The sequence below is a fragment of the Xiphophorus couchianus genome, chromosome 21, assembly GCF_001444195.1.
Source record: "Xiphophorus couchianus chromosome 21, X_couchianus-1.0, whole genome shotgun sequence".
NCBI classification, from domain to species: Eukaryota; Metazoa; Chordata; class Actinopteri; order Cyprinodontiformes; family Poeciliidae; genus Xiphophorus; species Xiphophorus couchianus.
In genome coordinates this window covers 4,877,548-4,899,193 of record NC_040248.1, presented here as the reverse complement: position 1 = coordinate 4,899,193, position 21,646 = coordinate 4,877,548, and the positions used below count along the sequence as shown (strand labels likewise).

General features: G+C 39.4%; 1 protein-coding gene across 1 annotated transcript; it reads left to right on the top strand.

Moving 5' to 3' along the window:
* Positions 1 to 2,327: 2,327 nt before the first annotated feature.
* On the top strand, positions 2,328 to 17,663 carry ptchd1 (patched domain containing 1). Its single transcript, XM_028004939.1, has 4 exons — positions 2,328 to 4,308; positions 8,239 to 8,953; positions 13,532 to 14,220; positions 15,225 to 17,663. Exons 1-4 carry the CDS (start codon positions 3,892 to 3,894, stop codon positions 16,323 to 16,325), a joined length of 2,922 nt encoding a protein of 973 aa, XP_027860740.1. The 5' UTR covers positions 2,328 to 3,891; the 3' UTR covers positions 16,326 to 17,663.
* The last annotated feature ends 3,983 nt before the right edge of the window (positions 17,664 to 21,646 follow it).

The window sequence follows — 21,646 nt, the reverse complement described above, 5'->3', positions numbered from 1 at the left end:
CAATCAAATCAATGCAGTTTTTATCTGTTTGCTGCCAAATAATATCAATCAGTCCCTCCAGTTTCTTGAGAATTATCATGGAAATTTACAAAAGTCAACAAATCCCCAAACTTTTTGCGCTTATAATTGGGAGTTTATTGCAGATTTTTCTCAAAAGTTGTCAAAACAAAAGCTGCCTCAGCCTTAATTGATGTCGGATTATAGTTCATAATCTATACAGCAAGTAATAAAAAGTCGCATTTACTGTCATAAATAAGCGCAAATATTTCTAAATTAGTACCACAAACACTTTGATTTTTATTGCAAAAAGTACAAGAAGTGTCACAAAATCTTGTAGGGACTGAAAAGATGTTCAATAATATTATTTAATTTTAATGATTCATTGATATTTTAACAGTTTGTGAATAGGTTTTATCAGTACATTCTGGCACAAACGGCCCTTTAAGAGCTTTTATGATATTAGTTTGGCCCAAAACAAAAATGAGTTTGACACCCTGATCTAGTGGATGTTTTGGTGAACAGCAAGATGCATTTTTATTAAAAATAATCTGACATTTAGAGAGTCCATCTATTCTCAATATTATGAATTGAGTCAGCAACCGTTCCCAGATTTTACGAATAAGCATAAAAAAACCTGTTACTTTGGCAGTTTGAAACTCTTAAACATAATCCGTCAAAAAGTAACGTGGGTCATATTTCACTTTTATGGCTGAGTCGAGGTTTTCATCTCTCAGTAAAATTGTTCTCATTTACAAGGGGAAGGTGGAACGACGACATCCGAGCCACGGCTGCCCACCATCGCTGGTGATGGATGGGTGGATAAATAATACAGAAGGAGGGGAATAGAAAATGAAAGTACAGACTCTTTATTAATGGATGACCTGTGCCAAAACAGATGGATGGGGGGATGGGAGGAAGAGGACGAGGGTTTGGGGAAGTCGGAGAGAAACATCGTGATCTTTGTTTTTACCCATGTAGCGCTCGTTGGTAATGGACAGAAAAGAGGTCATAATGTTCATGGATGCCTAAAAAATGACAGATTTTTTGCAACCCATCTGTCCGTTTATGTGTCCAACCCAAAGAGGATTCCCTCCTACTTTGACCTTAGGTGGAGGTAAAAGTGTTATTTTTGAAGACTCTTTCCTCCGCCTTGCTCTCGCTCTGATTTCTATGAATCATTTAACGACACTAATTAGAACCGTTGTTATCACAGATTGCCCCCGAGCCACTTATATTTCCACTGCCTTTCATTTTCAGATCCTACTCTTCCTTCCTCCCCCGGGAGGCATAAATCAGTCATTCCTTCACCGCTCCGTCCTCCAAGGACTGGTTATGGGGATTAAAGGGCTAATTGAGAGTTAATTGAATAACACATTAGGACATGTTTGTATTGTACTCTTATGTTTTTACTCAAGTTTTTGGAGATAATTATTGTTGCTTCATGTTGTTCCTGTCTGTTTTTAGCTGTGGCTCATTATTAAAGAAGATGGATTTTTCTGAGTTGATGTTCTTGTGTAAAAGTTTTGTCATTTCAGCAACAAGACAATTCAAAGTGTTTCGCAGTAGCTCCCTCATTGACTCCATCCAGGAAAAAACACCCAGTTCAACACAAATACTGAGCCAGAAATACTTTCCATGTAAGGAAAAGCACAGAAAGTAAGTGTAAGAATAAAGACAAGAAATTAATCTATATTGCAGTTATTGTTAGTTAAAGAAAGCTCTAAAAAGCCCTGATTTAAAGGATCTCTGTGTTTCAGCAGTTCTGCAGTTTTCTTGGAAGTTTGCTCCAAATTAGAGGAGCGTTAAAACTAAATGCTGCTTCTCTATGTTTGGTTCTGGTTCTGATTCTAGTTCAGGTGAACCAGAAGATCTGAATGGTTAATAGAACAACAGCAGATCTTTAATGTATTTTGGTGCTAAGCTGTTCAGTGATTTATAAAGTAACAGAAGAATTTTGAAGTTTAATCTCTGAGCTACATTACAAAAGTGAGCAAAACTTTGTCAATATTCCACTAATGTCAGAAACAAATGCAATTTTGCAACTATGACGTTTCCATTATATAAGAATTACAATTAAAATAAGTGAATAAGTTTATTCATGTGACAAGTCATAATCCTCCAATTACTTCCTGTTATGGTCTACTTTGTGGTTTCTGCCAGTGGCAACATTCAGTTGTTGGTCATGTGACTCATTTGATGCAGAAAAAAGTGTTTCCATTGCAGTTTCTGCAAAATAAACCAATTTTGGTATGGCCAAAAGAAAAAACACACCTCATCCTAGCACCAACTCAACAACTTTTTAAATGCCAATAAAGATAAACAAATGCATGAGTTTCTCTAGATCTTGCTGGGACATTTTGTCTTCAGGTGGCAGAAGGCCAACTTTGTAACCGTCTTTATGTGTCTCTGAAGGTTCAGGCCAGATTTCAGACCTGATCTCAACTTTCCAGCTGTAATAACTGAAGTTGCCTCTAGATTGTTTCTCTTTAGATCCAAAGATAATCACCTCGGTTTTGTTTCTGTTCAGATGGAGAAGGTTTTGGAACATCCATGCATTTATTTATCTGTTAGCATCTGTTCAGTGATTGGACTGATTCAGAGACACCTGATGGCATCGTAATCATATTGTTACAATCTGAGCTAGCGGGAGCATGTCGATATAAACGCAACGTCACGCAGCCACCACAAGAGGCGCTCTAACTTCGAATTACCCACTTTGGTAAATTGAAAATAAATTGAGTTTTACAAGCTCATGACTGTTTAAAATAAGATTAGACAATTAATAAATTATTTTTAATTCATTTGGGCCTTGATAGGAGAGGAAAGCCTGGACTTTGGGCATTTTATTCCTACAAATCGACTTTCTTCACCAGGATTTTGTGTATAATGATACATCAGTGTCCAATGAGTTCCACAGGTAATCGATCAGAGAAGAGTGTGAACTCCACATCTCTTCTTCTTCTTCTCTTTTTATTAAACACCTCCACAGTATAAGCAGATTGGGAGTCAGCAGGTGTGTGTGTGTGTGTGTGTTTTGATTTTAGTTTAGGAGGGGGGATGGGTGGCATCACCGTTTCCATAGAAACGACATGTTGTAAAGAAAAAAAGACTGTAATTTGTATGGTTTCCGTAGCAACAGACAACACAATATAGAAAGTTGTGCCAGGTTAGGAAATAAATCCGTTTTTTTCCAACACCATGTTTGATCTGAATTGTTAGATTTCTCCTGATCTGCTAAGAAATCCGACACAACAGTTTTATTGGTGTCTCCGCATCAGAGACAGTGAAAAGCAGGAGGCGGAGCAGAAAGGAGCCTGATCAAGATCGGATGTCTGGTTTAAAGGGCGTTAATTAGCGGTGTCTGGCTGGCTGGGTGGGTGGGTGGGCTGGAGATGCCACGATGAAGGGGAAATAAAAGGCACGAGGAGGAACACGCGCTGCAGAGGGAATCCAGATCGGGCTGATCTGGGTTGCATGCAGCCGGCGTCCTTTTCATTGCGTGCACGGCATCACTCACCGACCCGCACATTCGCCCAGCTGGACCACCCTTCAGGCTGCGTGGTGACTTGATGTTGCAGGGCGGAGCTGGAGCGTCTTGTCTGCAAGGCTGGTCCCCGCAACTGCGTGCAAAGTGATTGTTTGGTGAGTTTTCTCGGATCATGAGGAGTTGCTGAGATTTTTCTGTTGCGCACAACACCTGCAGAAGGCATCAGTTTTGCTTCGTAACCGCAGCGGATGAGAAAACTCCGCGAAAAGAGCGAGCAGCGGCGCCGCGGGGATCGCAGCAGATTGGGATTCTCCCCCGACTGCTGACCTCCTGCTCCGGGGGAAGATTTCTCCCCACGCCCGGCGCATCCTCCTCTTCCCCACCGATGCGTCCGGCGGCCCCTGATGCTCGGCGGCGCTCCGGGGCTTTCCGGTCGGTGGGAGAGGCTCGAGCCACGGCCGCGCGCCTGTAGGATGCTGCGCCAGGTGTTGCACGCGGGACTGAGGACGTCATTCCACGCGCTGGGCCGGTTCGTGGCCGGTCACGCGGTGTTCTTCGCCTCGGCGCCCGTTCTGCTGGCCATCCTGCTGGGGGCCAGCTTCAGCCGCTACCGCGTGGAGGGGGACGTGGAGAGCCTGCTGGCGCCCAAGCACAGCCTGGCCAAGATCGAGGGCAACCTGGTGGAGAGCCTGTTCCCCGTGAACCGATCCAAGCACGCGCTCTACTCCGACCTGCAGACACCTGGACGCTACGGGCGCGTGATCATCACAGCCCGAAGGGGCAGCGTGCTGGACCCGGTTCACCTGGAGACCATTCTACAGGTGAGCACACACTTTGGTCCCGATGTTAAGAAAACTAAACTTAAAGAGAAATTTAATCAAGGCATAAACTTTAAAGTACATTTGTAATTAGAGTTAAATTGCATTAGTTAGGGGTCAAATTTTGACGATAACAAATTTTGCTGGACGATAAATTGTCCCATGAAATTGCGATAAACGATAATTTTTTGAGATTATTTTCAATTAATATCATGGTAATGGTATAATAACGCAAAAAAAGATTCTCAAAGATCAGTAAACATTAAATTATAATCAACATTTATCACTGGAACTGGAAGACGCTTTAAATATCCAAAATAAATAAACAAACATTGCAACAGAAATAACAAATAAAATCAATTAAGAAGTCTCTGTAAACAAAATTGTCCTTCAAAAAATGGGCTAGTTGAGACCAAAACACCAGACTGAAGACTTTTGTCATTCAGTTTTTGGTAGAAAGAGAGATAGAAAAGAGGAGACAATAAATCTTGCAAATGTGATTAATTGATTTAATCCTTACTGTGACAGTTATGTTCCCCAGAGTCAAATTTCTCTGCAATTTTTTGCCTTTGCAACATGAAGGTGCTGGGTTAAAATCCCATCCAGTGTCTTTCTGCATGTAGTTTACATGTTCTCTGTTTGCATTTCCAAAACATAACTGGTACTAATTAGTTTCTGTAGACTAAATTGTGTTCATAATTGTTTGTCCTGTACATCTTTATGATGGACTGTCCCTGTTTTCCCAGCCTCTTGCCCAGTGACTGCTGGGAGATTAGCTTGGCTGATATGCCTTGATAACAATAATTTACTATTATTTTCTACAGTCATCTGGGTTGAAATATTGTCCCCTTAATAGAGGGGACTTAAGGTTGATTATGTAGGTTCAACCTTTTGAACCTACATAATCAAAATCATAATCAACCTTTAATGTTTGCTGCTGAAATGCTGAACATTAATTTGATCTGACTCAGTTTTGGTGTCAGAAGGGTTTAGAAAATGGTAACGTTTATAAAACAAAACTTTTTTTTCATGGCGTTAAACCCAAACAACCAGGTTGGATTTGCATTCAATTTGGTGAACTCAAGCTCCAGTTTTCAAAATTTGCTTTAGAGTAGTTTTTTTTTATTGTTGGCAATGGCATGTTTTCCTGTGTTTCCCAATTTGAAAAGTGGCTAAAAGAGATGAATCTATGTCAACTTATATTTGGACCCCAAGTGATTACAGATTAAATTCTCATCATCTTCCTTGGCACCAATCATGAGATTCCCCAAAAGAGCCTCAACCTTCATATTTATTCACTCCTTCCTCAATAGCATTCATTACACCAGCAGTTTGTTATGGAAGAGTGTTTGCTTGTGCAACATTGACTGTAGCTATGATGGAAGAAATGATTTGCTGACTAATAATCTGAAAGAAAACGAGATCTTTTGTGAAGGGCTGCATCTTGCTGATGTTCTTTTCCCCCATGAAAAACATCAATGTGACCCATTTCATGTACATGTTGCAGGAACACACTGTTGGTCCGCAGGGGATTCCCACAATACAGTGGAAATACTCTGTTTCAGGGCTATACATCATTTCCATCTCACAGGCTGCAAGAAGCAGACAGAGTGGTGCATAAAGAGATAAATCCAGTGTTACATAATCTGATGATGTCTGCAAGGCCTGAGATTCTGTAATTGTTCTCCTCTGTGCCTGCAGTCGGCCACCTTGTGTGTGTGTGTGTGTGTGTGTTATAACGTCTCCCTGCAAGCCTTTTAATGTTCCTTAGAGAAGGGAGCTGAACTTGTTGCATGCAGGGCCCGGGAACGTAACCGGCTGTGACTCATTCAGACAATTACTGCTTCCTCTGACACTAATAAAACCAGAAAACATTCCTGTTTATTTTGAGTCAGTAAAACCTTACGGAGGAAGCTAATGGTTTACTATGCTACCTTGCATTTAGCTAGCTATTTATTAATGCACTTCCCCAATATACGCAAAAGGTTTTCTGTGACTTTAAAAAGGAATTGGACATGGAAGAAGGTTTATTATGTCTATAGTGAATAATCTCTCTGTTGTGGCTTGGTAATTTTTTGTAGAAACCAAAAACAAAAAAACATTTCCCTTCAATAGTTTGTTTTCTTCCTTTCTGAATAAATACACTGAAATAGATTTTCCAATTTTTTAGTGTGAGATTTTGCTGCTACTAATTGTTGCCTCATTAATAGGTATCTGTAATCAAAAAGTCTAACTACTTTTCTATATCTTAGCTAATGACAAATCCTAAAACGTGTGATATTTTCACACAAAACACAGATCTGAAAGTTGAGCTTGGTGCCTGCTTACAGTCTTCTTTGATGAAATACCTGCAGTGTCTTGGAGTTATTTAAGGCAGCATTCTTCAAGAGCCTGAATCCTGTTCACATCTAGGGCAAAATGCACTGAGCTTGCTGCTTTGTGAATTAAACGCCATCGATCTTCGGTGACGTTTTGCTCCAGAACTTTACAGAATCCTTTCCTCATTTCAGGCCAAGAAAAACGAAAAAAACGCTATAGAAACTGAAGTCTTGATACAGAAATCCTCTTAAAGGTTGATGCAGCACTCTGAGGTGGTAGTCGGCTCACTGTGCCAATGACTGGCATCAAGGCTGTTGCCTAGCAACCGGCACTGTGGATGCTGGCACTGTTGTCTTGCCAGATAATAGAATAGTTTGAGGTTTTTCATTATAGTTTAGTTTTTTTTTTTTGTTTGTTTGTCCAATTCAGTTAGTTTTTAGAGTGTTTGCTAGTTTTCATTAGATAAAAACAGTTTAATTTTTATTAGTTATAGTAGCAGTTTGAGTTTTTCATACCCTGGTAGGTAACACTTTATTTGAAGGGATAAGCATAAGCCTCACATAACACCGTCATGAATGTTTATGACTGTTAAACATTATTTGGTAAATAATGACACCTATAGTGCAAAGTTACATTAAAAGTGTCAACTTTGCATTATTCAGCAAATAATTACACTTTTAATGCAAAATTTTGTTAAAACTTGCATTAACCTCCTGAGACCCAGCAATACATTTTTATCCTCTGTGGAGGACATAGGTTTTTTTGTTCATAACTCTGAAACCATACATGCCACTGTGTTAAATCCTGTTGGTCCTTAGAGAGGACATCCTGGGCCTCGAAATGTGTTCATATTTGCCACAAGAGAGTCCCGATGTCCTCTCCAAAGGACATACTCTAAAAAATAAATGAAAACATGTTTTGAAACTTTTTCAATTGTAGTGATGTTTTTTCACTCCAAAGAGTCATGTTGTGTAAAAAAAAAAGAAATTCAAAAACTTTTTTTTTCCTCTGGGTCTCAGGAGGTTTTAAAGTCCACTAAAAGTGTTAACTTTGCATTGAAAATAAAATTGAAAAAATTGAAAATAAAATGTATTGTATTGTGATTATCTATACAATAATTTTTTTAATGAATACGCAACAGAAGATGCGGTTTTCAAAACATTTATTCAATCATTGAAAAAACCAGTTGACTGGCGTTTTCTCCCAACTTTTGCCGACGCCATTTTGCGGACTAGCGTATACAAGTGGCCAGGAGCCGTATGGAATGACGTAATTTCCCGACTGCTGACGTAAATGTCTTATGAGGGAGAAAAGGGATGTTACATCCGTAATTCTATTATATTTCAGTTTTATAAACACGCAATACCGTTCCAGTTATAGCTTTCCCCGTTAATTACAATTTTTTTATTTTTTAGTTAATGTATGTATTTTTTTTAGTTTCAAATTTCGTTCGTTAGCTTTAGCTAACTAGCTAACTATAATAAGCTTGGTTTAGTGAGGTGTCGGCACGCTCCGCCGTATATCTCCGAAACGCAAAGTTTCCGATAAAATAGGCAACAGCTGAAACTTTTCCTTCCTGTTGGAATGAAAACAGTAACTCTGTTTCTGTCCCAGCTCCACAGGCGGATCTACCAGATGCAGGTGACGGTCCCGGCTACGACGGTGGGCTCCAGCGGCTTCAACTACTCCTTCTCTTACCTCTGTGTCCCCGACGACAACAACGTCTGCATCGTGGACGACATAATCCGGGCCATGGAGGAGATCCAGTCAGCCCGGACTTCCAACCGAAGCGTCCCGGTTCTGCACTACCCCATCACACAGCTGGCGGACGGGAGGCAAGCGTACATCGGGCACCAGCTGGGCGGCGTGCAGGGCTGGGGACACGGCGGGGCGGTGCGACCTCAAGGGACGGGAGCCAAAGGGGAAGGCGTCCGTTCTGCAAAAGCGGTGCAGCTCACCTACTACCTCCAATCCCGAAGCGGGCTGATGGACCGGGTGGCGGGTCAGTGGGAGAAAGCCTTCTGTGCCGAGCTGAAGCTCTTCGGAGCGATAAAGCTGGGGCTTTATCCCTCCACGTCTTCCTCGCTGCGGACTGACTTCCAGTTCTCCTCCGTGCTGGCACGTCGCCCCCTGCTGGCGAGTTTGGGAGTGTGTGGGGTGCTGGCCATCCTCTGCTGCTCCATGAGGGACTGTGTGAGGTCCAAACCCTGGCTGGGTATGCTGGCTCTGCTGTCTGTGGCTCTGTCAGGACTCACTGCTGCTGGGATCCTGAATCTGACCGGAGCTACATACAACTCCACTTACCTGGGAATCCCTTTCGTCATGCTAGGTAAGTTTATCGATTGATACAACGAAGATCAGAGGTGGTAGAGTTTCCAAAATGTTCCCAAACATTGTACTCAAGTAATAATAGCACAACTTTAACATACTTTTTCTCAAGAGTAAAAAGTAGCCGTTCACGAAAGTATTCAAGTAAGAGTAAAAAATGTATTTGGTAAAACATTTACCGTACTGCTGCTGCAGTACTCTTCCCTCCTGTCAGTTACTGCAGCAGCAGATTGAAGGAGCATTATTGTGTAAAATTTACCTCTTTGAGCTTTACATCATGACATAATGTAAAACTCAAGTATATGTTGCTAAAAAGTCACTAGTTGTAAATTAGTTTTGTCTTATTTGAAGTGTACTGAGATATTTGCACCAGAAAATAGACAAAAAATAATTTAAGCTGTATCATCTATTGATGCTGATCGCGATAGATATTGTCTTTGATGTATCTGCCTTTAAATTTACAGGTACCGACTCTTTTTGCATCAGTTTATCATATAAAACCCCATTGAAATACATCAGTGTTTGTGTTAAAGGAGTATTCATACTCTTACAAAGCACATTAATGCTGCGGCTGTGCTCCTCGTCTGGAACTCGTGGGATTTATTTTGCAGAGTCCTGTGGCTGAACGCCGTCTCAAAGTAGACAGATCGTCAAAATGATTGACAGGCTGTAGGACAGGAACTCACTGAGGGGGTGGAGGACGAAACAAATGACACATTTTCTTACTTGAGGCAAATTCAGAACTAAAGCAAAGGTAAGAAAACAGACTTCTGGTGTTGCAGCTGTTTAATACGGATTTGGAGCGAAATCAAAAGGTTTTATTTGAATAATAAATATATTCATGCACCATACATGAATGTTTAGAAAGGTTTTTCTGTGCTTCATTTGCTGCCACTTCCTCTTTTATTGTTTAAAATTAGACTTTTTGGTAATTCGGTGGTTCCCTGTGGAGTAAACTCCATATTTGCTTCTCCGCTAACAGATCCAGTCGTCTGCATGCTGAGCTGCAGCTTGTTTACCGTCAAACACGGCTGACTCACATCGGGTATTGACAGATATAATGAACAGAGTGTCAGTCAAACCTCAAATGAAGGAAAATTAAACATGAGTGGATGAACATGAAGCACTGTGTTCACACTGGTAAAATACAGGATGTAACTGCTGATCCTTTTTCTGATGCATTAATTTACATTAACCTTCATTACAGAATCTCCTATTTTTTAAATGTAGGTTTGTCTCGTTTTAGTAAACAACATAAAAATTAAACATGGTTTATAGGTTTATCTTTCCCTTTCTCTGACAGCTGATGGTTTTTGACATGTAGATTTGCTGGTCTATTTTGTGTACAGTCACAAATGTCAATTTAAAATGTCAAATAAATACACATTTATATAGCCTCTGAAAACATGTTTATATATTCTTAACTCTTTGGCAAAAAAAACTGATTGAAAATTGATTTATTCACTTTATGTTTATGTCTGTTTGTGTGCAGAAACTTAGTAAATCACTGTGATTCTGATAAGGTCTTAAATTAACTTTAATTGTTTCTACAAGGAGTCAAAGAGGGCAGCTGAGCAGAATACAAAAAAAATCTGATTAGGTGTCAGTGAAGCTTTAAATAATTGCAGAGTGAACAGGAAAAGTGCATAAAGAGACAGGAAGTGTCTCCGAAATCCCACATAAAATATTAATCCATCCAAATGCAGCTGAGACGAGGTTCGTCTTAGCAGTTAATTTAGTGATGAAGTGAGAAGAAAGATGAAGAAATGATGCAAATGAGAAGTGATTAGAAAACTGCTGGTCTCCTTATGGCGTCTGAAAGATACTGACTTTATAGTGACTTCTCCAAAGCAGCAGCAGTGAAAACCAAAGTTATTTCAAAAAGCACAATACTAACATGTTTTAAATTCAATGAGAAAAATACGGCTAAAGTTGAATATCTATTTGTTCCTGCTTACAAGTATCAGGGTAGGAATGGTCAAGAAGTTCAAACTAAATGTCAACACGGGGTGTTAAAGGAAGATATTGAAAAGTAGCAGCCTGTGAATCATTGATTCATTATTTCTTAGGAACGAACATGGAGGATAAAAATAAAAAAAATAAGACAGCTGCTTCTTCTTCTTGATTTTTATTAGTGGTTGGCAAAAAATGTTAGGTAAGCATTACCACCACCAACCAATGTTTGGCCACATGACAAAAAATAAAATAAGAATAAATTAGATATATCCTGATATCCTCTACTTCCTGAATCTTTCTGTAATAAATCAACAATGTCCAATTTCATTTTCGTGTTACTAAGATTCTTAATTAACTTGTTTCTCTGAATCAATGCAAAATAACTTGTTTATTGTCTCATTTTCCCCACAATCACATTTTCCTGTCTGATGTTTCCTTATTAAAAATAAGGTGCTGTTCAGTCCAGCGTGTCCAATTGTAAGTCGGGAAAAAATTATCTCTTCTCTCCTGCTCCTTTGTGTTCTTCTCATTTCTCCAAAGTAAGACAGCTAGAACTCAATCACCTGTTTACATGCTGCACATGCTAAATGTTAGCACTGCTGCTAGGTTAAGTTAGCAAAATGGATGTTTTATGCTTAAATTACACATCTTAACTTGTGGGATATTTTATGGTTTAATTGATTAGAGTAGGACAAAAAAAAAAACTGATCTTTTTCAGGACCTTTAATTGTTGCTCCTCATGACAGAGCTAATGCTAGCACTACAACACATCTAGCAAACACAAGTATTTAGAGAAATTACAGTTTTGAATTATTCAAAACTTGTAGGATTGTTTATGTTTTAGTAGTTGCTAAGAGGAAAACAGAAAAAGGCAATAATATAATACAATGTACTTAAGTATGAGCTAATGCTAGCTTTCTCACATGAGTTTAATGCTAGCTTTCATCACCCTCCACCCTGAAAACCCCCCAAAAACATAGCTTCCAAACTTGTAGAATTGTTTAGGATTTAGTAGTTTCCAAAAGGAAAACAGAAAAGAGGCAACAATATAAGGAGCACTTATTTCTCCTTGTTAAATATGAGTTAATGCTAGCGTTCTCACAGCTAGCAGCTAAAAGTAGTGAGAAGTTAGTTTTGAACTCCACCCCCAGAAAATAAAAAACAAACAAACAAGAAACATTACTTCCAAGTTTGTGGGATTGTTTATGTCTAAGTAGTTGCTAAGAGAAATATATAGAGAAAGGCAAGAATAAAAATAAGTCTATTATAATAAATTCACCACTTCTCGCTCCTTGTTTAATATGAACTAGCTTTCATCACCCTACACCCTGAAAAAAGCCCCCCAAAATATATTGCCTCCAAACTTGTAGGACTGTTTGTGATTTTGTAGTTGTTTAGAGAAAAAAAAATAAACACAGTGAGTAAAACAGAATTGCTACTTGTAGCGGTTTATGTACAAGCTAATGTTAGCATTGCAACACAAATACATAAAGTTAGAAAATGAGCACTTTTAAGCAACCATATAATTTCTTTTATAAATATTTTTTGTATGTGGACGTCATATAGGCAGTTATTATGGTATTATTGCTCAGACATTCATATAGTAAGTATTTTCTACTAATATTTTGTTATAAATATACATAATTTAAAACGCTGTGTTTTTCTGCCCACCTGAAGCAGCTAAAAACCATCTTATGTGCAAAGTGCTGTCCTCATCTTCTCCTTGCGCTCTGGGTCTCTCTTGGAAACATGGATTTAACACTTGTGTCATTTTGACACTCACTCTGCAGATCTTTGTCGCACACTTTCTCTCCTGCCACCACATTAAAGTGTCAGTACAATGTGGCTCTGCTAAGGTGTTAAGTGTTTTGCCATGGTGAACTCGCCACAGGAAGAAGGGGGTCCGTGTGTCACTGGTGACTCATGGACGCCATGGCAACCAAAGTGTAAAAAAAGGCAATGAAAACCATCTGTTCCACATATACAATATAAATATTTATGTGAATGCTTGCACATGAGACTGAGCATGAATGGATTACTGTAATATTTAAATTTTAAATATTTGTATTTATAAATGGGGGGGGGGGGGAAGCAGGTTTCATTTGAATTTTGAGTTTAAATGTGTTAATAGATTTCACTGCAGCTTCACTTACCAAGAGTGGTGGTGGAAGTTGTGGGAAAACTGCTTTTCACGGTGTGTTACTTCTGTCATTTCATGCATCTCTGCTTCAAACAGACTCGCGGTGTGACAGTTTTTCAACTTCCTGGTGCGGTGATATGATTGGTCCCAAATAATATGAAACTAGAGTGAAACCAAAATGTCCAGAGGGGCCAATTTGATGGAAATTGGCTGGCTTTGATGCCATCTATTTAAAGTGGCTGTTAATATTGCTTTAATTGACCTTTTTGAGCAGTTGAGGGTAACACTTATTGGTGAACAGTTATTTACTTTCCAGTTGAGAATTTTTTTTATAGTCGCCACAAAACATGGGAACAAATCTGTCTTTTTGGCGTATACAATTTGAAATGTGTTCTTTACTTGGTACTTTGCTGGGTTGTTTTATGTCTGTGTTTTTTTGTGTAATTGGGGGTAGATTTTAATTCCCGTTGCCGTCTTCAACAGGCCACGGTCTCTTCGGCTCCTTCGAGATGTTGTCATCATGGAGGCGAACGCGGGAGGATCAGCACGTAAAAGAGCGAGTGGCAAGCGTCTTTGAGGATGTCATGCTGCGTTTCTCCGGCTCCACCATGATCCACCTGATGACGTTGGGTCTGGCTGCCTCGCCGCTCACCAACATGGAGGCCGTCCGCCTCTTCTGCCGCACCGCTGCCCTCGCCATCACCATCAGCTACATCTACATGCTGTCCTTTTACAGTTCCTGCCTGGTGTTTACAGGCTACTTGGAGACGAGGTATAGACATGGCTGCTTCTGTCGGCGAGTACCAAAGCCAGACCGGCTGGACTCGAAACCGGCTTGGTACCGGTGTTTGATGTACACCCGTTACCAAGATGAGACGCAATCAACAAACCCGCTTCATGGAGTTGGTCAGAATCATATGCCAAATCCTAATGTAACTCACATAGCAAACAGTTCTGGTGTTCATGGACACATGGCTAACTCCATACAAACACACTCGCCCCATCACACTCATTCAACAACAACCGCAGATCCTCACCCTCAGGACTGCCATCTTTTGCTGGGATGTGTTCGGCATTGCTATGGAGACTGGATCACCAACACTTACGTCAAACCCTTCGTAGTTTTATTGTATCTGGTTTACATCTCCTTTGGATTGATGGGCTTTCTTCAGGTGAGACACAAACGCATCATGATCTGAACAAGGACTTTGCAACTCACATCCACATTTCGTAACACCTTTTGGTGAAAACCAAGATTTTTAAGAATGGCTTATAAAGTAACTTAGGTTTTGGTAATAATTATGTAGATTTGGTGGGCTTCTTTCAACAGTTGCTTTGTTAGCCACAAGCCTCAGCAGTGGTGCTATGGTTTGAGGTTTTTCTGTTTGTCCTAATCCTCTCTTCGTCACCAATAAATTTTGTTCTTGCGCTGGAAAGGTCATTGATGTAGTGGCAACTGTGAACGATTAAGTCGGGGGTGTCATAAGTGAGTGCTCAATGGCAGGTATCCTGCATGTCTTTGTTCTTTGCTTGGTTCAACACACTGAAATGAAATGATGGCTCACTTTTAGGTTTCTGTAGAACATTGTCAGGCTGAAGAGATAGTCACTACCAGGGTGTTGAATTAAAACATACAGGATACAGACCCCTGTGGACTTTGTCCGCATCAGAGTTTGATCACACATTCATAACTCCCCAAATGAGCTGGACTTTCTACGCAAACAAGTTAGAATTTGAGCAAAGCAGACTAAACAAGGTTTGGCAAAGTAGCCTTTTCTTTGCCAAAGGCTGCAAGGGTCAATCAACGACAGGCGTACTTGATCCTTAGTCAATGCTGTAGATCCAGTAGATCTGTAATTGTTGATTATATTGGTATATGGGCAACCTTTGGCGACTTTGAAGCTCAACACTCCCCTATCTTATTTCTTAACTAACCTACTTTACAAAAATTACCAAGATCAATTGGTTCTCTTTGTGTCATATCATATTCACCTCCCATTGATCCCTAGAGTCTCTTGGAACAAATGCTATTGCCCCCGAATTAGGGGCAATAGGAATAAGGGGTTAAAACATTAGGTTATAAACTTCCAGATACTTTGACAAACTCAAAAAAGTGACATTTTAATTGCAAATTCTTCTTATTGTCACTGAATAAATATATTTCTGTTTCCAACAGGTAACCCAGGGCTCTGATCCCAGTGCACTGGTTGCCACGGATACAGCAACAGTGTTGTACACGCGTGCGCAGCATCGGTATTTCAGCTCCTACTCGCCAGTGATTGGATTCTACATCTATGAAAGCGCCCCCTACTGGAATGCCTCTGTGCAGCGGGACCTGTTGGAGTACGCCAAAGGCTTCCAGAGGATCAGCTGGCTGGAGGCGTACCTGAGCTACCTGTCCGACCGCAACCAGTCCACCAGCCAGCCTCGCGAGAACTTCACTCGCACACTGCGCCACTCCTTCCTGCACGAGCCGCAGTTCGCCCACTTCGCAGACGACATCATCTTCGCAGAGCGCGGACAAGGGGAGGAGCCAGATGTGGCGGCCTCGCGCATCTTCTTGGTCGCCAAGACGACGGAGAACAAGCGCGAGGAGATGTCGGTGCTGCTGGACACTCTGCGCCGTCTGTCTCTCACTTCTCGGGTTCGCTTCCTGATATTCAACCCCTCCTTTGTGTACTTGGACCGGTACGCAACGGCGGTCAGCTCCCCCCTCAGACACTCACTCCTGGCGGTGCTCTTCCTATTGGGTCTGTCCTCCCTGGTCGTCGTGGAACCGCTGGTCTCTCTGTGGCTTGGAGTCACCCTTCTCTCTGTCCAGTTTGGGGTTCTGGGCTTCATGACTTTGTGGGGCGTGGAGATGGACTGCGTGTCGGTGCTGTGCCTGATCACGGCTTTGGGTCACTCGGCAGACTGCAGCGGTCCCCTCCTCTGTGGCTTCGCCTCGGGCCGCGGTGAAAGCAGGACTCGCTGGGTTTGCTTGGTGTTAGAGCGACACGGCATTCCCTCCCTACAGACGCTTGTGTGCTACAGCGCCGCCCTGGTGCCCATCTGCGCTGTGCGCTCCAACCTCACTCGCACACTCTTTCGCTGCCTCACTCTGACGGCCGGGTGCTCGGCCCTGCACACACTGGCCTTCCTGCCGACCCTCCTCACCTTCCTGCCTCCCTCCAAGAGCAGGAACCATCGGCCAGGAAGAGAGGGCCAGAGACAGGAAGTGGAGTGTGTTGAAATGAATGACAGCACCAGAGTAGTGGACCAGATCACCACTGTTTGAGCACGTAGAGGTTGAAAGATTAGCAAAAGGGGCAGTATTATGTAAAATCAACTTTTTTTAGCTTTACATCAGGTTATGATGTCATTCCCTCATCACAAACATGCCTGGATTGTTGCCTTGATTCTTTAATGCATGTTTGAGAAATCCTCTAATCTCCATGGAAACCATTCTGCTGTTCAAAACAACTGGTTGGACGTAGCCCCGCCCTCAAGGTGCATCTCCACCCCCACTCAACTCCTTCAGACTAGCCAACAGCAATTAGCAAACACCTGGTGTAAATGCATATCTGGTGGAGCTACGTCTCGGTGCAACGCTGGTAAAAACGTTGTTAAAGGGTTTGTAGAGGAGCCATATTGTGATAACTTTCTGAAAGCCAAGTTTCAGAAAGAGCAGAAGCTTCTTAAAGAGACAGAAGCCCAATTTCAAGGCGCTAAATTACAAAATCTAATTTCTGTGAAGTCATACAGCATTTTGAAGGTAACGTAGTTACTTGACTGTGCTACAAAATGGCACTAAAATACATAATACTGCCTCTTTAATCAGGAAAAATATTAAATGTAGACCATAAGGAGGAGAAAGGCAGGCCCTGGATGAAATGTCTTTCCTGCTTATTGGTGGGGTAATGCGGCATGTAAATCAGTTTTGTCCCAATCACAGGAATGAAAATGTGCCTGGATGTAAACACCTTTCACTTTAGAACTTGCTTTAGATTTGACCCTTTACTGCCTAATGCTGTATTTCCTTTCTGTTTGGCATATCATGTTGCACAATTTCAGCTTGGATGACCTGAGGTAATCATCTGTATTACTTAGTATTTCTACTTTAATGCTGGACAAATAAAGTCAGAATAAGAGAACGTAATGTTTGTGTTTGCCTCTTTTGCATTCAGAAATGCTTCAACCCTTGTTTCAAATAATTGCTGCACAAAGGAGCTTTATTAAATTGGCAGCTTTGTTGATCAGATGATACTTTGTGGGCACTAATGTATTTCCGATTTTTATTATTATAACATTGGAAAGAAAATACTAAATTTTCTCAGAATATAATTTATTATATATTTTTTGTCCAACTTGGCATAAAAACCTATGTGCAGGTTATTTTTCTAACTCAAAACAGTAATTACTTCTATTATTACTTATTTCCAGAGATTGTAAAGTAATTTCTGTACTTGTGAAAGCCTATCTGAAGTTTGTTTTTTAACTTCTCTTTCTATCTAGATAGAGAAGCCACAGTTTAAATGTGTGAAATTAATGATTTTCTTTATGTAAGCACAGAATTAAGGGTTTCAGAGCTGTACTTTTATTTTAAATAAATTATGGAGTACCACAAGGCTCAGTACCTGGACCAATCATCTTTGAGATATTAATGGGTACACTTAATAAGATTACAAAATTGTTTTGTAATCTTATTCTTTTGCCTGAATTATCTTGTCAATAAAAAAGGTAATTTTTTTGTTTTATTTGATTTTTATTTTGTTTATTTATTTTCACAAAAATCACTTCTGGGAAAAAAATTGCTTTATTTTAGGAATGTGTCTAAATCTTTTAATCATGCGGATAATTTTTCGTTGTGCTCTTTTCGTCTGTATTTTATTTGTTCTTTTGCACGTTGGCCTTTAATGACATTTTTGAAAGCCATTAACAGATTTCTGAAAGGATCCTGACAGAATTAGAATAATTTATTTAAATTGGAAGATTACCTGGTACATACCTGACATTTAAGCACATTTTAACATCATTCTTGTGGTTTTTTTTCTTAACAGTGAATGAAAGCTCTGATTTCTTTCTTGTTTGTCTGCAGGTGGAAGTGGAGTTTGTGCTTTCAATAGTTAATCCTTGCAGCTGAAGCTGAAGGTGTGCCCGTGGGAGTTCAAGCTATTGTTAATACATTCGTCTTTCTGATGCGTTCTTGAATGAAACTGTTGTTCAGGCTCTTAGTAGGCGCCACAGCCGTCAAAGAAAAACCCACAACCTTCCCACCCAGGAGCTCTGCCAGGTAACTTTATGATAAAAATGTCACTGAGCAATGAAGTGTTTGGGCACAAAAGAGAGTTTATGTGCTAAAACATCTCAGGTTTTCCAAAAAACCTCTTGGTTATCAGCAACGTCTTTGGAAATATTTTAATATTTGAGCAGAAAGTGGAATGTTTTCGAAGGGATGTCATGTTGGATCTGGTGCTGAGGGATAATTTAAGAAAAAGAAAATGATTCAGTCAAACATGGTGGTGGCAGTATGATGCTTTTTTATAACCTGAGCGACTTTTCTCAAATGGTCAATGCTGTCTACCAAAAAATATTCAGTTAAAACCAGAAGTTTACATATAAATCTGACATATTTTTCCTTTTTCATGCAGAGTTCCTCTGAATTAAAGCTAAAATCCACCTGTTATAGTTCCCTTTATTCCTAGTAACTAGACTATTGATCAATATATTTGATGTATATTTGTTTGATGATTTTGTGTAGTATTTATCGCTTGTTTCATAATTAGTTAATATATTATGTTTTTATGGCACTTTAAACTGCTTTGTTGCTCAAATATGCTATAATATGGCATTTAGCAAATATAAATAATTTTGGTTATTCTAACTGACTTAAAACAAGGAAAGTTTCGTCTTCTTTTAGTTCAGTCAGTCAGAAGAAAAAACTGTCTTCTTTTTTTATATGAGGTTAGAAAGCGCTTATTTACCTTAAAACTGCAATATGTATCTTTATTTAAAAATATATATTTTTTATATATTTGTTGAAGCTGCCACCATGTTATGACAGTTTGATATAAAATGGATAATCTGCGAAAAAAATTAACTCCTATGCGTTTTCCCAGAAACAACCAATCAGAGCCAAGGGGCGGGGCTTAGCGCTTTGCTAGCATAGCATGTTGTGAATGCTCAGGCTAGTTAGCATAGCCACAGATGACGGCGGATCAACAGGTTTCCTGTAAAGGTGAGTAGAGGCTTGTTTTAAATAAATAATTTCTTAATATTGATGAAAAACTACTTGTTTTTAAATTTATAACAAGATGTTTTCCCCATTTTATAAGTTAAATAATCTGCCAATAGAAGTAGCACCTTTTCATCACATATTAATAAAATATTTAAAACAAGTCTCTATATCTTGCTGTAGGGCTACTTTAAAGTTAGTTTGTCTTTATTTAAAGTGTATGAAGATTGGCTCTGATTGGTTGTTTGTGGTGCATTTCTTCAGACAGCAACTCAGAGAGAAGGACGTTGATTTCTTTCCCCACAAATTATCTGTCTCAAATTGTGACAATTTTAACAAAAAAGCAAAAAAAACATTTTTTTCAATAAGTTACATACTGCAGCTTTAAGAAATCATCACTGAATATCCTAATTTTATATTTATTGCTGTGGTTTTGTTTCTTTGATATTAAAACGTAACACTGAAGCTTTAAGCCACATGTGTCAAACTTAAGGCCCGTGAGCCAAAACCGGCCCGCCGAAGATTTTTATGTGGCCCTCTAGATTCTAGACTAAACACTAAGAGTGCTTAAATATTATGCTATCAATGCAGTTTTTATCTGTTTACTGCCAAATTCCTCCAGTTTCTTGAGGAGTATCGTGAAAATTCACATAAAATCAACAAATCCCCACACTTTTTTACGCTAATCATTTGGAGTTTATTGCTGATTTTTCTCAAAAATGGTCAAAAACTTTCTGCAGCTGCTTTTGCTTTAATTCATGTCAGATTATAGTCCATGATCTATACAGAGAATAATAACAATTGCATTTACCATCATAAATAAGCACAAATATCGTAAATGTTTCCAAGTTAGTACCACAAACACTTTGATTTTTATTGCAAATAAAAAGATGTTCAATAATATTATTTAATTTTAAGAATTCATTGACATTTTAACAGTTTGTGAGCAGGTTTTATCAATACATTCTGACACAACCTGCCCTTTAAGAGCTTTTATGATCTTGATTTGGCCCAAAACAAAACAGTGTAACACCGCTGTTTTAAGGCGTCACAAGAAAAACCTGTAGGGATGGAAATATTTATGAATGTTGAACTGAAACAGGGTCAGTCTCATTAAAGTGCTGAGTCACTGAATGTGGAGCAGCAACTCTGCAGTTCAGCTGCGCTCCACTGATCCGATACAGCCTCGTTTCCCCCCCCATAAAAAAAACAAAAACAAAAACAAAGCCTGACGCTTGATATCCAGCGGGAAAAAATACCGCTTCCAACACTGCCCTCTTGTGGACAAAGTCCAGAACAGCATGAACCCTCGTGGTTTCGCAAACACGCACGCCTCAGGCAAGCAAGGGTGCAGCGTGATTTTTAAAATGTTTTACCTTTTAAAAGCTCTTCACTTTGCTGCTGGATGTTTGATTCACTTCATGTCCGATTCCTGCCAAGGAGACGTTGGTTTGACCGGTTCCTCAACTTCAATTCCCTAATTTCATACTTGGCAACATGGGGAATTTTTCTGCCTTTTTTTTCTTTCCAATTGATTCTGTAGCTCATACAAACATCTCCACACACACATAATGAACACACACACACACACACACACACACACACACACACACACACTTTGAGACAACGCCGAAAGGCTAACACTCTGTGAAGGAAGGGCCTGACCCTACATCCTGTACCGCCAGCTGTTACCTTCCAGCCATACAGCAGAAAGAAAGAAAAATAGAAAATCTTAACAAGTATTTTTGTTTAGTTTCTACTGCAAATGTTTTAGTACACTAAAAATAAGGAAAAAAAAATACTTTTCAGCAATATGTAGGAGCTTGTTTTAACTCAATAATTCCTTAAAATAGATGAAAAGGTTCTGGTTTTACTGGCAAATTATTTGACTTTTAATATAAGAAAACATTTCTTGTAATAAATTTAATTTACAAGTAATTTTTCATCAATATATTTTCACCAACCTACTATATTTTGCTAAAAAATAACTTGTTAGTTAGTTTTGTCTAATATTTCAAGTATAATAACATATTTGCACTAGAAACTGGACTAAAATATTTACCGTAGTAGGATTTTGTATTTTTGCTGAAGAGGTGCATAATTAGAAATACAAAATCTTACAAAGTATTTTTTTGTCTACTTTCTAGTAGACAAAACTATATTACAAGTAACTTTTAAGCAAGATACAGCAACTTGTTTTAAGTACATAATTCCTTATATCAATAAAAAGTTTAAATTTTACTGGCAGATTATTTCACTTTTAATATGGGAAACATATCTTGTTGCACATGAAATAATCTACCAGTGGAACTAAGACTTTTTCATCAATATTAAGGAATTATTTACTTAAAGTAAGGTTATCTATCTTGTTAGTTTTGCCTTAT